At 34.0% G+C, this 18,249-nt stretch overlaps 1 protein-coding gene across 9 annotated transcripts; it reads right to left on the bottom strand.

The window, feature by feature from the left end:
• Nucleotides 1-431: 431 nt before the first annotated feature.
• LOC104608395 (protein FLX-like 1) lies at nt 432-11,332 on the bottom strand. 9 transcript variants are annotated; one of them, XR_016077289.1, is made up of 8 exons: nt 11,172-11,311; nt 10,270-10,916; nt 10,014-10,177; nt 8,413-8,495; nt 8,107-8,267; nt 1,421-1,482; nt 1,004-1,326; nt 432-671 (listed from the first exon to the last, which is right to left on the bottom strand). XR_016077289.1 is itself a non-coding variant. In XM_010274365.3 (5 exons), exons 2-5 carry the CDS (start codon nt 10,866-10,868, stop codon nt 8,163-8,165), a joined length of 951 nt encoding a protein of 316 aa, XP_010272667.1. In that variant the 5' UTR covers nt 10,869-10,913; nt 11,172-11,332; the 3' UTR covers nt 7,894-8,162. The 9 variants fall into 9 exon arrangements, 6 of the variants coding, with proteins under 6 accessions (XP_010272667.1, XP_088745637.1, XP_010272669.1 ...); XR_016077290.1 differs by having other exon boundaries at nt 10,270-10,913; nt 11,172-11,309; XR_016077292.1 differs by lacking the exon at nt 11,172-11,311 and adding an exon at nt 11,055-11,171.
• Between the last annotated feature and the right edge of the window lie 6,917 nt (nt 11,333-18,249).

The raw sequence follows: 18,249 nt of genomic DNA, 5'->3' as shown, positions 1-18,249 counted from the left end.
TTACTAGAGATAACAAAAATGCTAGATGGCTCATGATTTTTATAATTTTAATTTAAAAATAATAAAGCACATGAATAAGAAAGGAATATCAATACGCTGTGTATTGTATGATACGAATTAGTTAAACCTTGGGGGCATGCTTTGAACCTTGGGTTGCAGGGGGTTTCTCATCCATAAAAGAAAATTTATTGAACACTCAAAATCCTTGGAGAGGGTCACGCCTCTGTGATAGTAAGCACTTGCAACAGTTCCTGGTAAACTCTGGGCCGTGGCTAACGGAAATTGGTGGGGTATCATCATACAAGGGTAGATGACTTGATGGTGATTTTGTGTGGGGAATTTAGCGAGCTCATGGAAATGGCAGATTACTAGAAATTCTGGTCCTTCCTCTTGGGTGTTGGGAATCCCCAAAATTGGCGCATCAAAGGAGATTGGACTAATACAATCCTTAGAGAATGGAGAAAAGTACATTAGTTCAATGATATTGTACAAATTATATTTCATATGTTAGCAAGATTACATAGCTGATGGGCTCTCCAGATCAGAACTCTGACGTGGAAAACGCCTCCTGTATGGCAATTACCCTAGCTCCTTTTTTATGGTATTCCAGGATACAGGACGGATGTCTGACACTCCCTCGAGCACATTTTATAGACTAGTAGTCTAGTACACTACAATGAAATAAGCATTGATTTTCAGAATAAATAATAAATAATAAAAAAAAACTTTCTATGCCTACACATAAAAACGAACTTCTAAAGCTATGGCCCTCGTCCGCCCATGGAAATGTGAAATCTCAAGAGGACAAAGCATAAACAGGGGTTTCAAGTCAGACCCAAAAAATAAACACAGGAGTTTAAGGCTTTAAACAAATGGCGGGCTATTGCCTTCAAAAAAATGAAGGGTCCCATGTTTTATCATTTAGTGATGTAACTATTTAAGGTTTGAGAAAGCATGGGCTACAATTCGGCCATTAAAAAATATACATGCATACAGTATTTACCAAGGTAGCGATGGGAGATGGTGAGTTGGTGACAAGTTGAGTAACAAATAGATCTTGAATTTCACGAAACTTGATTCGCTGTCGCAGGGCAGGAAATGGGAACTACCATGTTCCAGAAAGAGAATAGAAGCAACCATTTTATCCAGACAAACCCGGAAGAGAGGACCATGTTAATTGAGTAAATAATGGTTTTCTGCACTGCCAAATTAAACTTTTCTTGCTCTGTTATAACTGGCAGCTGGACTCCTCACATAAGCACGTTAAAACTTCCCATGAAAGTAGTTCACTCCAAGTTCCAACCAGTCGGTTCCTCTTCACTGCCTCTATCCTCGTTTGCAGAAAGATGCGAGTCAGAATACCTTGGTCATATAACAATGAAATCAATTATAACAATCAAAATCGATGTACAACACATACCTGATTGAATTGAGGGAGGCAATGGAAAAACCGGCACATTTGATCATGCACAAAGATCAAACCTGTAAGTGATGAAATTTCAATGTCAAAAAATATGAAAATATTCCTCAGGTTGCAGAAAAAGTAACGTTTAGAGTGTGAGATAACACATAAAAATTACCCCATGGGAAGAGAAATTCATAATAATGATAATTCATAATAAAGGAACAGAGACGCTTGGTCAATGACTTGATTTTAATCTAGTAAGACAAGAATTAGGAACTAAGCACATTAAATAAAAAATGATAATTCCGACTAAAAACAAGATGGCTATATAACCAAAAAATATAAAAAAACAAATGCTCTCAGCTTTAAAAAAAAACAAGTGCCACATGCTCCTAATGCATAACAAAACTGATGCATGTGTAATAAAAGTTAAGCTGCAGGATATACACAAATACAATTGAAAAGTCCAACGGAGATATCCCAAGTATCCTAATAAAGCACACCTGAAATAAAACTAAAGAAAGAAATATCTAAACCACCACCCTAGACATTAAGATATTCAGGAATAACACATCATGTGAATACAAAAGCCATACTTAGAGTCCCAAAAACACATGAACAGCTACAGATGTAGCAAGCAAGATGTGACACATGAGAGCAAAAATACAAATACATTTTAAGCTATAGACAGAACTCTCTATAGACATCACATGTGATGCACAAGAGGAAGTAGTATTTGAAAAAACAAACAAAAAAAAAAGCTAACTATATGGATCTAGTTTTACCATTCTGTTCTATTCAGAGCCAATATCCATTGCTAAATTACGGGTACTTGAATCATTTCTCACAATTGCCACTCATGTCCTTTTTAGCCTGCTCCTGGCTCTTTTAGCCCTAAACCTGTAATAAACCACTTCTTACTGGTTATACAGATGGTCTTCTCTGCATATGACCAATCTATTTTGGTCTATTTTCCCTCATTTTATCACCTACAGAAGTTACTCCTAGGTTACTTCAAATAGGTTCATTTCTGATCCTATCCTTTCTAGTTTTCCCACTCATCCATCTCAACATTCACATTCTGCGACACTCATTTTTCGGACATGCTTGACTACCCAACATTCTGATCCACACAACATTATTGGCCTTGTAACCATTTCATGAAATTTACCTTTAAGCCAAAGTGGTATTCTCTTATCACAAAAGACTCCAGATGCACCCTTGGATTTTGCCCATCCTGCTCTATTTCTAGAGTGACATCCTCCTCAATCTCTCCCATTTTTCTTTATCTATTCCTCAATCTCTCCCTTGTTATGGGCTATCAAACTAAGGTAATGAAAGAGATAAGATTAACATATCTCTTAGAATCCAATGCAAGTATACCCTGATTTCCACTTCCATTGTATTAATCTTATAGTGCGCATATATTGTTTTATCCTACTTATTGTAGAGAAGAGTGAACTTTTTTTGAAAACTGTGTAAAACATTTCATTAATATCAAAAGGCCAAAATAAACTAGGGCCCCGGTACAATGAGAAACTGTACAGCAGAAATGACAATAAAACTCATCAAAGATAATCCCCAATCAACCCAAAAAATCTAGTTTTGAAGGTATTTGCCCAAAAATCTAGTTTTTCATTTAACCTGTTTTTATCCTCATTGCATTTAATCCTTACTTAGTTTCATCAATTAATACTGTCATCAGCCAACAATTACAAAGGCTCCTCCTAGATATTTCTAGTGAATCCATCCATGAGTAGTGCAAACATCTAGGGCTAAATTGTTGAACTTGGTGAAATTCCATCACAACTAGAAAATCCAATGCGTCTCCCATAGTGTTATAACATTGGTTGTTGGACACTCATACATGTCCTTAATTAGGATCATGTCCCTATTTGGTGCCCCTTTTTTTCCAAAGCCCACTATATTATTTCTAAAAACTTTATAATATGCTTTCTTTAGATCAATGAATACCATAAAAAGATCTTTCTTCTTTTTTCTATGCTTTTCTTTCATTCATCTTAACAAAAAGAAAATTCCCATGGTTGATCTCCCTTGTTTAAAAAAAATATATATATTTTTTGAAATGTTTGTTTCATGCCATAACCCCTAGTCAATTAATCTCTCCCAAAGTTTAGTAGTATAGCTCATGAGCTTAATCCCATAACAGTTATTGCAATTTTTTACATTGCTTTATTTTAAATATAGGCACCATAGTGCACTTTCTCCATTCATCTGGCATCTTATTTGTTTTCCTTATCTTATTAAATAGTTCAGCAGAGCTGATAGCAGGTGAGGCATTCTTGGCCAATTCTCCCAAGTCTAAGCTGTCAGGTCTTGCAGTTTCTGGTTCATCAAGTCTTCTATGACATTCTTCTCTAAGACTACACAGTCTACACTATTGATGAATTTTTCGCCAATCTCATGACCAAAAAAAAAAAAAAAAACGCACACTTACTATGACATTATTAGCCAATTCTATTGAGCTGCTATTGGTTGAGGGAAAGGTAAAAGAAATCTTGACCAATTCTCCCAAGTCCATGCAGTTAACTGTTGGGCTTTAAGTTTCTTTCCCTATGGTTCTACTATGACATATTTTAATAAGACTATGTCAATAAATCATTACTAATCAAAAAAATGATGTCAATACATCATTTATTCCAACTGGCTCAGTTATGTGCTAATAGCGATTCCACATGCATCTCACAGTAAAGGTCAATTACTTGCATCTATAAGCCAAAAAAATCCAGATTACAGTGTTCTTAAAGCATACAGGAAAAGCTTCCCAAATCTAGCTTATTTAAGAACATTCAGTGGTAAAAATTTTCATAACAAACATTGCTTAGACACCAACTACATAAAAAACAATAGATACTAAATACATGTGTATTTAATATCATTGGCACTATTCACGCATATCCATGTGCAAAAGGAGGAAATTTCAGAGACTTGAAACACTAGTTACAGAAAATGTAGGGAAATGGGTTACCAGAAGAAAGGATCAACTCTAAAAGGCAAAATATAAGTGAGCAAGGCAGAAAGGTTATTTTGACTACAATCTCATCTGATCGCTACCAAAACACCTGATGTAGTAACAGTGAAGTAGAACAATCTAATCTCAGCCAACTTCCATCCAAAAGGCTGATGTAGTCCATGAAGTACAATCTTGGATTTGATTAAAGTAATTACCAGCAACAAATCTCACTTGCAATATCTTTTTTAAAAATAACCCAGGACTACTAAGAATACAGATTACCTGTGCTATTATCAGAAACCAAGACCTTAATTTAGGAAAAACACAGACTCAGCATAGAGAATCAGCAGATGATTGATCGTCTAACAAGCACAAGCAGGCAGATGAACTACAACCAGGATGCAATTTAAGGAATATAATAAAAGGTATTTGGATAGTTATACACTTACTTGACAATGAAACTTATCCCGCGGCTTCACTGGAGAAAAGGTCTTGCCAACGACCAAAGTCCTTCTCAATGCAATCAATAAGATGCACACAATACTTGTTGCTGTTCTTCTACAAGGGACGGGACTTGGATAGAATTCTAGTTGTCCTAATAAGTTTCCTCCACATCCCCCAGGACCACAGATTAATCCCACAAAAAACACAACCAAAATTTAAGGTGGAACAGTGTCTGCTTTATCCACAAAACTAAAGGTGGTAGTATACCGGTTACTTGTCATTCATATTTGTATGTGGATGCATCTAATGAACCTAATCAGTAGCATGCTGACTTTGCAACAGCTTCTCATGTCTAAACCACATAAACTTTTAAAATAACACCCAGACTAACAGTCAAAACCTAATACCAGTTTCTTGCAGGAGCAAAAAGGTATACTTAGGAAGGCACTTGAAGACAACATATTTACCTCTACAATGGGAAAAGGCATGTAAAACAAAAAAGAAGAAAAAAGATGGACTAGGGCTACCGATACTAGCATAATGACGCAAGTCATGTAGAACTGTTCTAATATTCTTGATCTACAAACACATGACCATTTAGTTCAAACTGGCTGACACAGAAAACAACAGAGATACTAGACAAAACCAGCTCTTTTCAACTGACTGGAAATAGAATGCTAGACAAAACCAGCTCTTTTCAACTAACCAACACAGAACGTAACAGGAGCATAAAGTATACTAAATCTACGAATAAAAATTGAATGCAGTTTGACTGATAGACATCGACTTCAAGACTGGGCCAAAACCAGATAAGCTACAAAATATCAAGATTACCAAGTCCACTTAACCCGATGGAAGTACTCTGGACTTGTGCTGCATTGCTTGAAAAGAGAACTGAAAGAACAGAAAGAGAGCTACATACAAAAACAGGACAGAAACACACAATAAATTGAATAAAGCTTTAGATATTAAATAATATATATTTAAGATTTTCTTTACTGGAATAAAAGTACATAGGTTAAGGTTTGCCTGATTAATATAAACAATTTTTCTTTGATAATTGAAAGATAAATTTATTAATCAAAGGACAAACAATTTTCATAAGATGAACATTTTCTATTATTATTGCATATTAATATTATTAACATACACATAGTAGTATTATATAATTAATTTTTATACTAAGTCTCCACATTATACTTATAGACAAATGTAACTAGCAGTATATATTAGCAGAATTTTTTGTTCAGACTCAAAATAATGATGTATTTTATTGTGGGTTCTTGTGTTCTTAAATCTTTTCAAGGCATCACACACACACACACACATATATATAATATGAACTTTAACTCGTATAAGAATCAATGGATATAGAATTATTTTACTTTTTGTTAATTTGGAAATATCAACAACTTGTATTTACTACTCATGGATTTTAGCCTCTTGACTCTATATCGCATTTTATATCACACTTATAGTAACTAGAAGGCTGGTATCAATATTATATTTCTTTATAAAATTGAGCTTCTTATTTGCCTAGTGAGAGAATCAAAAGAGATCATCTTGAGGTTAATAGTCAAAAGAGAGTTTATCCTTAGTTCTTGCCAACTATATTCACATTCTACACACATGCTCTGTTCTTTATTTACATACAAGCATGCAAATGTAGTTTGTATTATAAGCAAGCATATACCAATATGATTTTTTTTATCAGCAGAATATACCAATATGATTGCAATAGCATTTAATGTTTTTGCATGCTCATTACCTTAACCCTTACATATCATAACGAGATATTATGTTTGCAACTTTGCATACTTATGAAAAACTGAAAAATTAAGATCAAACCAATACATTTTAGAAGTAAACACCTAAAAAACTTCTTAATCTGATTATTTCAATCAATCTTTCCATTAACATCAATTCATTGAACTCGGGAGTTGTTTCATGAAAGTATAACTCATATATATGACTAAAGTATTTTTATTGGTATATATGGGACTAAGTTTTAATTTGCTGATTAGAAGCTAAAATTTCACAGTGAGCAAAGTCTCAACATATTGCAGCAAGAGAAAATTTGGGCAAACCATAGCTCCTAGAACATAGTTTTATCTCATATTCAGGAAAGGAGGTGTGAGTCCTAGGTGGACAAAGCTGGTTTCCAATAAAAAAATGGAGAAGTTAAACTAGTATAGTTAAATAGAATATCATTTTACACAACAAAGGTATGGATACCATAATTAAGGTAATAGTCAAATGAGGGTCACTGCTCAGTGTAATGATAAAATCTCCAGCTAACAAGTGCAAGAATGCAGATTGAAGACTAAGAGCTACCACTTTGTGGCTAAAGAAATGACAAAGGTTAAGTCCATATCCAGTCCACCCCACCCAAGACCCCAGATAGCTGGGACCGAAATTGGATAATGGCCTTTCTTCCACAATTCGAAATGTCTAAATTAAGGCATCCATCTATGCTAGAAACTCCTCAATCCTAATATGCACAAACACCAACTTCTATGAAAGTAATGCTCCAAATCATGGGGAATTCTTGATCGGGGCTGCCTTGGGGACCAATGGGAAGCAGGACGCAAAAAGAAGTCCCTGGACAAGTATAAGAGACAAGAATCTGAATACTGCAAAAGTGAATGTGGAAGTTATGAAACATTCTAGCAATGGCACATCTGCTTTTTATCCTAGGGTTTTTCTAAGTAGGTGCTACAGCTTCCAACAGACATACTTGCATCATTCACTGTCTGGAAATAATGAAGGCTTCCCAGGTAATGCTCTTGATTTAAATGCAACACAGAGGAGCTTCAACTAGCCAAAGCACTAACTTCAATTTCCAAGTTTCCTACACTATGAACTCCAAGTGGAAATTTTTAGGCTTTAACTTGCTTCAACCACAATAGGTACATGATAACTACATGTTGACAGCTTTTAAAGCTGAATAGTTTGCTTCTGGAAACTGAATGAGATAAGAAAGTTCTGTTCTTTAGATAACAAAAGAAATTGTTGAGCATAATTGATAAAAGAATATAATTACAACAGTCAAGAATTTTAGTTGAATCCCTTTGCACAGTAAAGCAACAAGGTGCATAAATCTGCATTAGAAAGCAGTAAAACAAGACAAGTAATGATTGCATTTGCACCATATTGGTAATATAGAAAGTCAAATAGGATTTAAATATCCAAAATAACAGCACTGATATCTGTTAAAATGTCATTCATGAGACAAACTTCCAACCCCAAGCCTAGGTATCTACTAAGTTGCAGCCTAAGGTACCAGTATTGGGTGAGCAAAATGAAGGGGCCACAACTTAGCATGACATGCACACTAAATTATCGGCGACCATGAGCACGCTGCATCTGCATGTCATATGCATTCCAAGAACCCGGTCCAGGTCCAGGTCCATACTGTGGAGCAGCTTCCACGCTACCCTGTACCTGAGATACAGATGGTAGAATTACATATTACAATAAATACTAAGGAAAGCTTACCATGGTATAAGGTATCGACTTAAAAAAATTATAAAAAAAATCCACCATGTGAAGTAATGTAGCAACTAGCAAGTAGCAACCAGGAACTTACAGGATTCATGCCATAGCCAGTAGGATAAGGATTTCCCCCATATCCAGGGTCAGGATTGCCATAGTTTCCACTATAACCTGCACCTGCAGAACCAACGCCAACCTCAGATCCATAGAATGACAACAAAAGGAAAATACCAGAGATGAACAAAGAAAACAACAAAATGGAGGCTGTAAAATGTACCGTATAACATAGTACTTGACAAATCACCAGAGAACTTAAAAATTTGACTGGAACAAAACTCAAGAATACAAGTAACAAAGCTAGGGATACATAAGACCTACAAGCCTGTGATAAGCTTAAGTTAGTCTCTAAATCAGTCCTCAATTTTCAATTGATCATAACCTTCATTTTCCTCTCTTCAACCAAGCAAAGTTCAACTTCAAACAAAAGTTACATAATACGTAAGTCTCCCAAGGGTAAAAGGGTAAGTTTCTGATTAATACCCTGGACTACTTAAAATTTTATTTCTATTTACATCTTTAAACCTAGATCTAGGAGATTTTGCACAAATATTGCTTTCAACACAATATCATGGATTCTAGAACATCCACACTTTCCCGTTATTCCTTATCATTCAAAACTTTTGAGGGGTATTACAAGGGCATTTGAATAAATCTTTTGTTAAAAATTTCCAGGATGTGTAAATCACCTTGACATAAAGTGCACTTTATGTATGTCCACGTGCATTGATACGAGACACCCTTTCTTACATGAAAAATTACATCACATCATGGCCGTCCTCCTATATCAGAGGCATGTCATAGCTTTTCTATTTTCCTCACAAATTCAATTATGAATTATCATTGCCCACAAAACAAGTAATGTTGCACTCAATATAGTTTCCACTTTGTTACACTCTTTTATGATGTAATTCATGATATGGCATTCTTTTCTTTCTTTATCTTTCTCAGGAAGGGAGACAAAACACTGAAAATTTTCATTTCTCTAATTATGAATTTATGATGCATGCAAAAAACTTTTGGTGTTCCTACGTCCAACCATACAAGTAATTCTCTTTGATAGGTTAGTAACTCATCCAAGTAGCATCCACATGTAACGGGCCACTACTTTTGCATCTTGTTATCAGGTGTTGATTAATTATAATTTGAAAGCTAATAAAAGTTCTCCTCTTCACTCTGTTACACTCTTTTACGATGTAATTCATAATATGGCATTCATTTCTTTCTTTATCTTTCTCAGGAAGGGCGAAAACACTGACAATTTTCATTTCTCTAATCATGAATTTATGATGCATGCAAAAAACTTTTGGTGTTCCTACGTCCTACCATACAAGTAATTCTCTTTGATAGGTTAGTAACTCATCCAAGTAGCATCCATATGTAACGGGCCACTACTTTTGCACCATGTTATCAGGTGTTGGTTAATTATAATTTGAAAGCTAATAAAAGTTCTCCTCTTCACTGTTTTACTATTGCACATGTGTTATGTGTATAGCCTTTTAACTAAACAGAAAAATGAAAACTAAACAAAAACTACAAAAAAAAACAAAATGATCAACTCAAAAATCACAAGTCATAGTTACTAGGATACCACCCCTCATCAAGTCCAATATGCTTTCAAGCTTTGACAACACATACCAGGGTTCCCAACAGCAGCAGCAGCGCGTGCTCTTTTTTCTGCATTTGCAATCTCTGCACGTAGCTTTTCTACCTCACGAGCCATTGAAATCAAATTCTTCTCCATTGCTTGACCTTGTTCATAATTCTCAGCGTACCCTTTCTTCTCATATTCTATGGCAGCCCTAATAGTAAACAAACACATCTACACATGTAAAGCATCAAATGCAATCCAGTTTATTGTCTGTAAAGATATAAACTAGGGCCTGGATAATACCTAGCTCGCTGTACTTCCTGTTTCATGCTCTCGATTTCAGCCTTCAAGGCAGGTACTTGTTGTATGTCAGAAGTAGCTCTAGCCAGATCTTGAGTAAGCGCTTGGACCTGACCGGTAAGCTCTTGCCTAGCACTAGTGAGCTTCTGAATATCAGCACGAACTTGCAGGAGCTCGGCCCTCATAGCCTCCGCAGCACGGAGATCAGCTTCCAATTTCATAGACTTGTCATAGGCTTCTCTGAGATGGATCTCCTTCTCAGCATTCATGGTGCCAGCAACATGAGCCATACGTTGCAGCTCATGCTGGGCAGCTGCCAGTTCCTGCTTTAACGCAACATGGGTGGCAGCCAATCTCTGGTTATCGACCAGAAGCCCTTGAATTTCCTGATGTTGAGCTGCGAGTCTCTCTTCGATTATGGCGGGGTGAGGCGGCAAAGGCCTCGGACCCCGACCGAACTGAGCTTCCATCATTTCCTCCAGAAGCGCTGGATGAGGAATCGGACCGAGACCTCTAGCGAATGGAGGTTCGTGAACCGGGGGAAGACCACCATGTGGTGCACCCTTGATTGGAAGCGGAGGTCCACGATTTCTTCCCGACATAATAATCTCTTTTACTCCGTTCAGAAGGTTGAGATTATGAAGAACCTGCTGTAATCCAACAAAATTCATGAAGATTAAAATATAATCAACACATAAACAAAAAAAATAAAAGAAAAATCTATTCTCGATGAAGATTAAACCCTAGACAATGAAGAATCTTAAGACGACAGAAGCAGTTGATCTAACGTAATGGTCTCGGAATGAATCCTAGCCCCTAGGCAGGGTAAAACATGGCGATCAATCGCTACAATCATTAATAGATGGAACCTAGCGAGAGAAAGAGATTTGTTGATAGATACGAACCTGTTAATCCTGCGAATTTGGTAACGGGACACCTCTGCAACCGGCGGGAAGAGAAGAAAAATGGACGAAAATCGACAAAACCCTAGAACGGAGTCGTCGAACCCGGGTGGTGGGAAATATCTTGGGTCTGCAGAAGCAGGATTCTGGATTCGTACTTTCGTAAATGGGAGCTGCTCAAGGTTCGGTGCGGTTTGGGCCAACGCGAATCCGGTTCAACCAAGCTTAAACAGTTAAACCTCGCACTGTCTGGAAAGGACCGGCAGCAATGTTGGGCGGTGAGGTGACGACAGACGGGATATTTTTTGGGTTATGTCTAGTTTATCCAATTGTAATGTGTAATTCAAGTTGCATTTCAATTTAGGCTGCGTTTGGTTGCAGTATAATCTTCTTTGCATTAATACAAATACATGAGAGTATTTTTTGGGACCGATTTTTAAGAAAAAACGCTCATGCTTCCAAGATCTATTTCTCACAAAAAAACGCTTCTGCCACATAGGCAGTGAGCAACATTATGCTATTTGGTAAGGTGATTTTCATCACCGTTTTTCATGTATGTGCTAACAGTAAGCACCACAAAGGATGCACATCAGTCAACCATTGGGGGGAAACGGTTCACCGATGTATGAAACGCCAAATTTTTTAGACATACCCGATTTTTAATAATCGATTTCACCAAACAATGAGATACATGGGTGTTTTTTGAAACGCCTATATGGATCCGATGTGGCACCGTTTTTTTGAAAAACAACCATGGTTCCAAACATCCCCAAAAAGAATGTAAATTCTGATTTAATTTTCTTTTGGGTTTTACTGGATTCTGTTCTAGGTCTTATTTTACTTCATTTGCACTGCAATCTAACAAAATAAGGTAAATTTGAAACAAAAATAAATCAAAATTTACACACAAATCATTTGCACTATCGGTTCAGTTTGGAAGGAATACAAATACAAATCTGTAGAGTGCAAAATCTTGCATTTTGTTTATTTTGTATACATTTGTGCTGTATATATTTGTATTTATACTCTTTCTAAACTGAGCCGCCATAATTTTGCATTAATGCAAATTTATTTGCAACCAAATGCAGCTTTAAGGTTCAGTTTGGAAAAAGTACAATCACAAATATGTATGGTATAGAGATATATACAAAATAATACAAAATACAAGATTTTACACTATAGTTGTATTTGTACTCCTTCCAAACTGAGTCTTAGTGAGAGCTGCCAATTTCCTCTACTCTAGATAAATTTGTATTACACTTTGCCAAAGGAGCAACTTTATCCCAACTTTGCCAAAGGAGCTAGCATTTCCATTTTAAACTATGAATTGCTCAAAATATGTGGAATATAATTTCTTACTTTTTCCAAGAGCTGACCATGTTGCACATCATCATTTAGCTATTGCAATTCTTTTCTTGATAATTGGTCACATGTACAGGACAAAATGGGCAAGGATGCAATTAAACACGAGTTCACATCTCCGCCCCACAGCACATCCCCGCCCTGTACTGAGAATATCTCTCGATGATAGTACAAGAACTAATAATGTATCATCACGAGATGCTCTCAATTCACAGCGGAAATGTATTGTGGGGCGGAGATGTGAACTCTGCAAACACACACAAACTCCAAGCACAAGAATAATGGAGAAATTTTTTGTAGAAAAGAAAGATGGTTCTCTGTTAAATTTAATCTCTTTAATACAATTTGTCAAAATTCCTAATTCCTTTTATAACAATAAGACATCATAAATTAAAGGCATATTCTAACAAGATAACTTAGCATAGACTACTATTTCCCAACAACCTCCCTTAAATCGGAATCTTCAAACGTAACCATTCCAACATCTTTCTTTAGCTCGTCAAACCTACCAACTTTTGATGGCTTTGTAAAAATATATTCTGCTTTTTTTTTATGGTCAAGAAAAAATACCTGATCTAATGACTGGATGTGCTTTTCCTCTTCTCAATGACTCCTGCTCAATCACTATGTATCATACTTCATACCCAATTCAGATTTCTCAGTAGTAGAGTGGAAAATACCACTATCTTGTGTACCTTTTATATATTATAAAATTCATTTCGGAGCTTTTCAAGTGTCATTGGTTTGGAGATTCCATAAATATGTTTATAATCCCAATTCCATATACAATATATGGTCTAGTAGAAACCTTTTAAAGTATACAAGATTTAACTAACTTCATTCTTTTTTCAATCGGTGTCCGAATTGGATTACAAGTTTCCATATTCAATTGCTTTAAAATGTCATTAACATATTTTTTTATGAGATAGATATCTCTTTAATTAGCTTTTCTCTTATAAAATCCAGTTTTGAATTTGTTCCACATTGAAAAATTATAATCTTTGTTTTCAGTATTTTAATAGGAGTTGATTTACACTCCTTAGAAATAGTAGAAGAGAGTATGGTGGTTTGATATCGTGCATGCGTGTGCGTGCGTGTGTGCAGTGCAATGAAGCGCTTTAGAAGCACACTTTGCTCACACCTGCATGGCTCGCGAAGGGTGGCTTTGGTTTTGATGTGATACTGATTTATCAACGGTCATGATTTGATCAAGTGTGATTAAGAGACACAATTCAAAGTTAACAATCATTAACCGTTAACTACTTTTTAAACAGTCACAATGTTTGAAATCATTGTGACTGTTCAAGGTGTCTTCTCTGAACCAACACCTACATTTTCTTCATACCTCTTCATAAATTATTTAAGGAGCATGAATCAGACTTTAAAAACACACATTTTTGAAATCCACTTTCTCTCTCTCTCTCAGTCCAGTCTTCTATAGTCTCATAGAAGGTTTCTTCGGAGATTCTTCAACTTTGCTAGTTGTAGATTCTCGCCCAAGGCTCTATTGTATCCTAAAAACGGATTTGCCTGTAACCCAACAGCAAACTTAGTGAAACTGAGTGGGGACAAATAACGTTATAAAGACAGTGTCTTCAGACACGCCTCAAAGCTTCTCCTCCAAAGTTATAGTGACCCCATTTTCCAACACCTATAGTAAAGATCAAGTCATTTACACATAGGCATATAACGAGCACAACACCTTGTTCATTTGTCTTAACATACAGAGTATATTCATATGGACATATTTGAAATCCATGCTTCTGAAAATAACTATCAATACGAGTATACCAAGCCCTTGGTTCTTATTTCAACCCATACCATATAATGCTCTTTTCAGCCTATAGACTTGACTTTTCTTTCATTTCCGTTACATAACCTACAGGTTGCTCAATGTACACGTCTTCAAGTTCACCATTCAAAAAGTAGATTTTACATCCATTTGATATATATCCAAATTATTTTGTGCAATAATCATACAAATAGGATAAAGTCTAGCAACAGATCGATGTAGGCATTTCAAAATAATCAATATTAGGCTTTTGTTTATGACTTTTGGCAACTAACTTGGCTTTTAGATAACCCACCTCTCCGCTTGGCTTGTATTTGGTTTTGTACACCCACTCAATACCAATTGTCTACCTATCTCTTAGAAGAGTAGTAAATTCCCACGTGTCATTCTTTTCAATTGCATGGATTTCATCATCCATGGCTTTAATCCACTTGTCATCACAAGATGCCTCCTTAAAAGAGATAGGACCACAGCTTGTAAATAAGGCAGACTTTATCATGTCTTCATTTGGAATATCATCATATGTAACAGCATATAATCTGTGAGTGAGTGAGCAAACATTGACACATTGATGTTAAGGACATTTCGATGGTTCTTCTTGTGTTAGCAATGTATTTAATTTGATGGTGGAAAGGTATTAGTAGTTGGCAGCATACTCGGTTCTTCAATTTGTTTTTCTTCATCATTCAAAAACAAACCTTGCTGCCTTTCTTCCTTTTGGGTCCAATCCCAATCAACTCCCTGTTCATCAAATGTAACATCTCAACTAGTAAAAGTTTTTCCTGTATGTGGTATGTGATTATACAACTTGTAATCTTTTGTCAAATTGCTATACCCAATAAAGACATATTTATTGCCTTTAGGCTGAGTTTGGAAGAAGTAGAAATGCAAATATATAGAATGCAAAACTTTATATTTTGTATGTATTTACGCAGTATATATTTGCATTTGTATCTTTCCAAACTGAACCTTACTATCAAGCTTCTTAATTTCTAAGTTCATGTCGCACATGTGCATATGAAATGCACCCAAACATCCTAAACTGTCCTACTTTAGGATTATGGCCACCCCATTCTTCTTGCAGAGTCATGTTGTGAACAATATTTTGTGGGGCACCTTTCAACAAGTAAATAGCTATAGAGTTTGTTTTGTAGCTGGTTTCTCTTCCTTTTTTTGGTACTATGAGTAGTCTCAACGCAAAAGCCTCGGCTCTCTCAAAGAAGGTTTGGCCTTAGCAACTTCTTTGGGGTCGTCAAAACTCTAAACTTATTCGGGTTCTTAGCTGCTTATTCGGATTCTGAAAGGGGACTCTCACCCTCCCCATTACCTTTGGTATTGGTAGTGTGCTATAGAGGATCGATCACTTGTGATTTTTTTATGTTGAACCTTCAGAGAAGGAAAACGGATTACTAATGCATTGGCTAATGTTGCTTGCAACTCCTTGTCATCAACCATTTACAGTTCTGTGTAGATATGTTTCCTATGCATATCAGATCCATAGACAGACTTGGCTTACCTTATATTCAAGTTTCTTAGTCTCTTGTTTCTTGTTTCCTATGGTCCTAAACATTTTTTAGGTCCCCATCGTAGGTGATTTATTTTTTGCATTAATAAAATTATGGTGTCCACCCTTTCCCTGGAAGTAAATTTTAGGGCTTAAAAAATTCTTGCTTTCTCATCATAATGCAAGCTTCACATACTTTATTAGAAAATTTAATCATAAGTAATCCAAATACCATGTACTTTTTTACCAATAATTGCAAACTTATTAAAATTTTAGTGCCCATAATGCATGTGCTATAGCCAACCAACACAACCCATCATAAAATTAAAGCAAAAGGAGTTGTCACATTGAACATGTAAAGGAAATAGATGGTTTGGAGACATCTTTACATTTGCAATTAGTTCCTTTCTGATCATCATTGATGCTGCAAGATCCATTGCTTATTTATATGTCATATCCTCTCTCTCTTCGAAAGTTGCCCTAAAGTCAAGAGATTTTGGTGAAGATTAGGTATATAATAACACTAGTAAGGACTCGTGTGACGCACAGGCTTTGTTAAACAAAAGCTAAACAACAGAAACACATAAGAGTAAATACAATTGTTTTATATTTTATTTTTTTTTAAATAATTAATAATTATTTATATTTTATATACTACTTTTAATAATACTTTTACAATAGAAGAATAACAATAACTAATTTCAACTAGGGTTGTTAATCAATCTGATTAAACTAACCAACCCGACCCAAATCGATGAAACTAATTTTATATTTTATATTTTAAATACTTTTTTAATATGGGAAAGTCAAAAAATTCCCATATTCTTTAGTCTAAAATATTTTATATCATAAATCTATTTTTTTTTAATAATACCACTACAATTCGAGTTTCAATATTTTGAACCGATCAACCAAATTGAAAATTGACCCAAATCGATGCAACCCGATTGGTAGGTTTCACATTTACTAATGGTTAGTTAGTTTTGGGTGACCAACTACCTAACATGACCAAGTCGATTTACTTGGCTAAACAGCCTGCAACTGAACTGAACCAACTTGTGAACACTTCTAATTTTAGCTAAATTAATAGTCTAATCTCTAACAAATAACAATAGTTTAATCTTTAATAATTATTAAAAATGTATAGCCGAAATATACAATTATTGAAAATAAATTTATAATGAAAATACAATAAAAACAAATAAAAATACAAAAAATACTTAAAATACATTAAATTAGTTAATAAATAGTGTAATATCAAATAATAGTTTAATCTCTAATAAATATTAATCAATAAATTATAACAAAAATACATAATTACTAAAATAAATCTATAAAAAATAGAATAAGTACAACAAATTAAAATTAAAAAGTTAAACAGTAGTAGTTTAATCTCCAATAATTATTGAAAATTTTTAGTTAAAAACAAAATCAAAATAGATTTATACATCGTTATTGAAAATATATTTATCACAAAAGACAATGAATAATTACTGAAAATACAATAAATATTAATTTTAGTACATATATAATAACTATAGACTAAGATTTTGAAATTATTATTAATAAAAATTAATTTTTTGAAAGTTATTTTCTAGAATTGTTAATTAATACAATGGAAATTAGTTTACAATATTATTTAATTATTTAAATAATATCATTATTAAAAAATTTTAAAATATTAATTATTTATTAAATTTAATAATCCATAAAACTATAATTTATACTATTATTACATAATTTCCTTATTTATTTTGTAAAATATTTAATTATTGTTAAATTGAATGTTAGGTATCCTATTATTTTTTAAATTTATTGTATAATTTCATTATTTTAACTATTTAAAATTTAGTTATGTCAAATATTTAAAATATTTCGTTATTTGAATTTTATTTATTTTAGAATTATTACATAATGTTAAATATTTTTTTTATATAATTATTTAGATTTTTTTAATATTTTGTTATTTAAGATATTTAGTTATTGAAAATTTTAAATAATATTTTATTTTTTAATGTTAAATTTCTTTCATTTGAATAACCTTTAAAAATATAAAATTATAATTTATATTGTTAGTACGCAATTTTGTGATGAATTTTGTAAAAATATAAAATTATTAATAATATGAATATTATTAAATCCATTATAATTATTTTTTATGTTTTGATAATTTTTTTTGAAGTTACTATAATTTTATTATAATATTTAAATAATTCTTTTTTGTTAATTCAAACTTTCTTTAGATAGACATAGATAAAAAGTAGGGGAGGGGATAAATATGATTTAAAGATAATTTAGGAGAAAGTGGAGGATGGTGATGCCACTTGGCTAGATATTAGAAAAGAAAATCCCTTTTTTTTTATCTATTGCTGGTAGAGGTAATTTATCCTATATTGTTTCCTTATTGGTTTAATGGACAATTA

This window comes from Nelumbo nucifera, chromosome 6, assembly GCF_055504915.1.
Source record: "Nelumbo nucifera cultivar China Antique chromosome 6, China Antique-T2T, whole genome shotgun sequence".
In the NCBI taxonomy this organism is placed as follows: Eukaryota; Viridiplantae; Streptophyta; class Magnoliopsida; order Proteales; family Nelumbonaceae; genus Nelumbo; species Nelumbo nucifera.
The sequence above is the reverse complement of the archived record's forward strand: the minus strand, read 5'-3'. Positions and strand labels throughout refer to the sequence as shown.

Excerpts from the sequence above, each read along its gene's own strand:
- LOC104608395 (XM_010274365.3), bottom strand. The coding sequence starts at position 10,868 with ATGTCGGGAAGAAATCGTGGACCTCCGCTTCCAATCAAGGGTGCACCA. Across the intron at positions 10,178-10,269 it reads CAGGAAGTACAGCGAGCTAG|GGCTGCCATAGAATATGAGA; the intron begins GTATTATCCAGG and ends GTTTACTATTAG. Across the intron at positions 8,268-8,412 it reads CTGGCTATGGCATGAATCCT|GTACAGGGTAGCGTGGAAGC; the intron begins GTAAGTTCCTGG and ends TCTGTATCTCAG.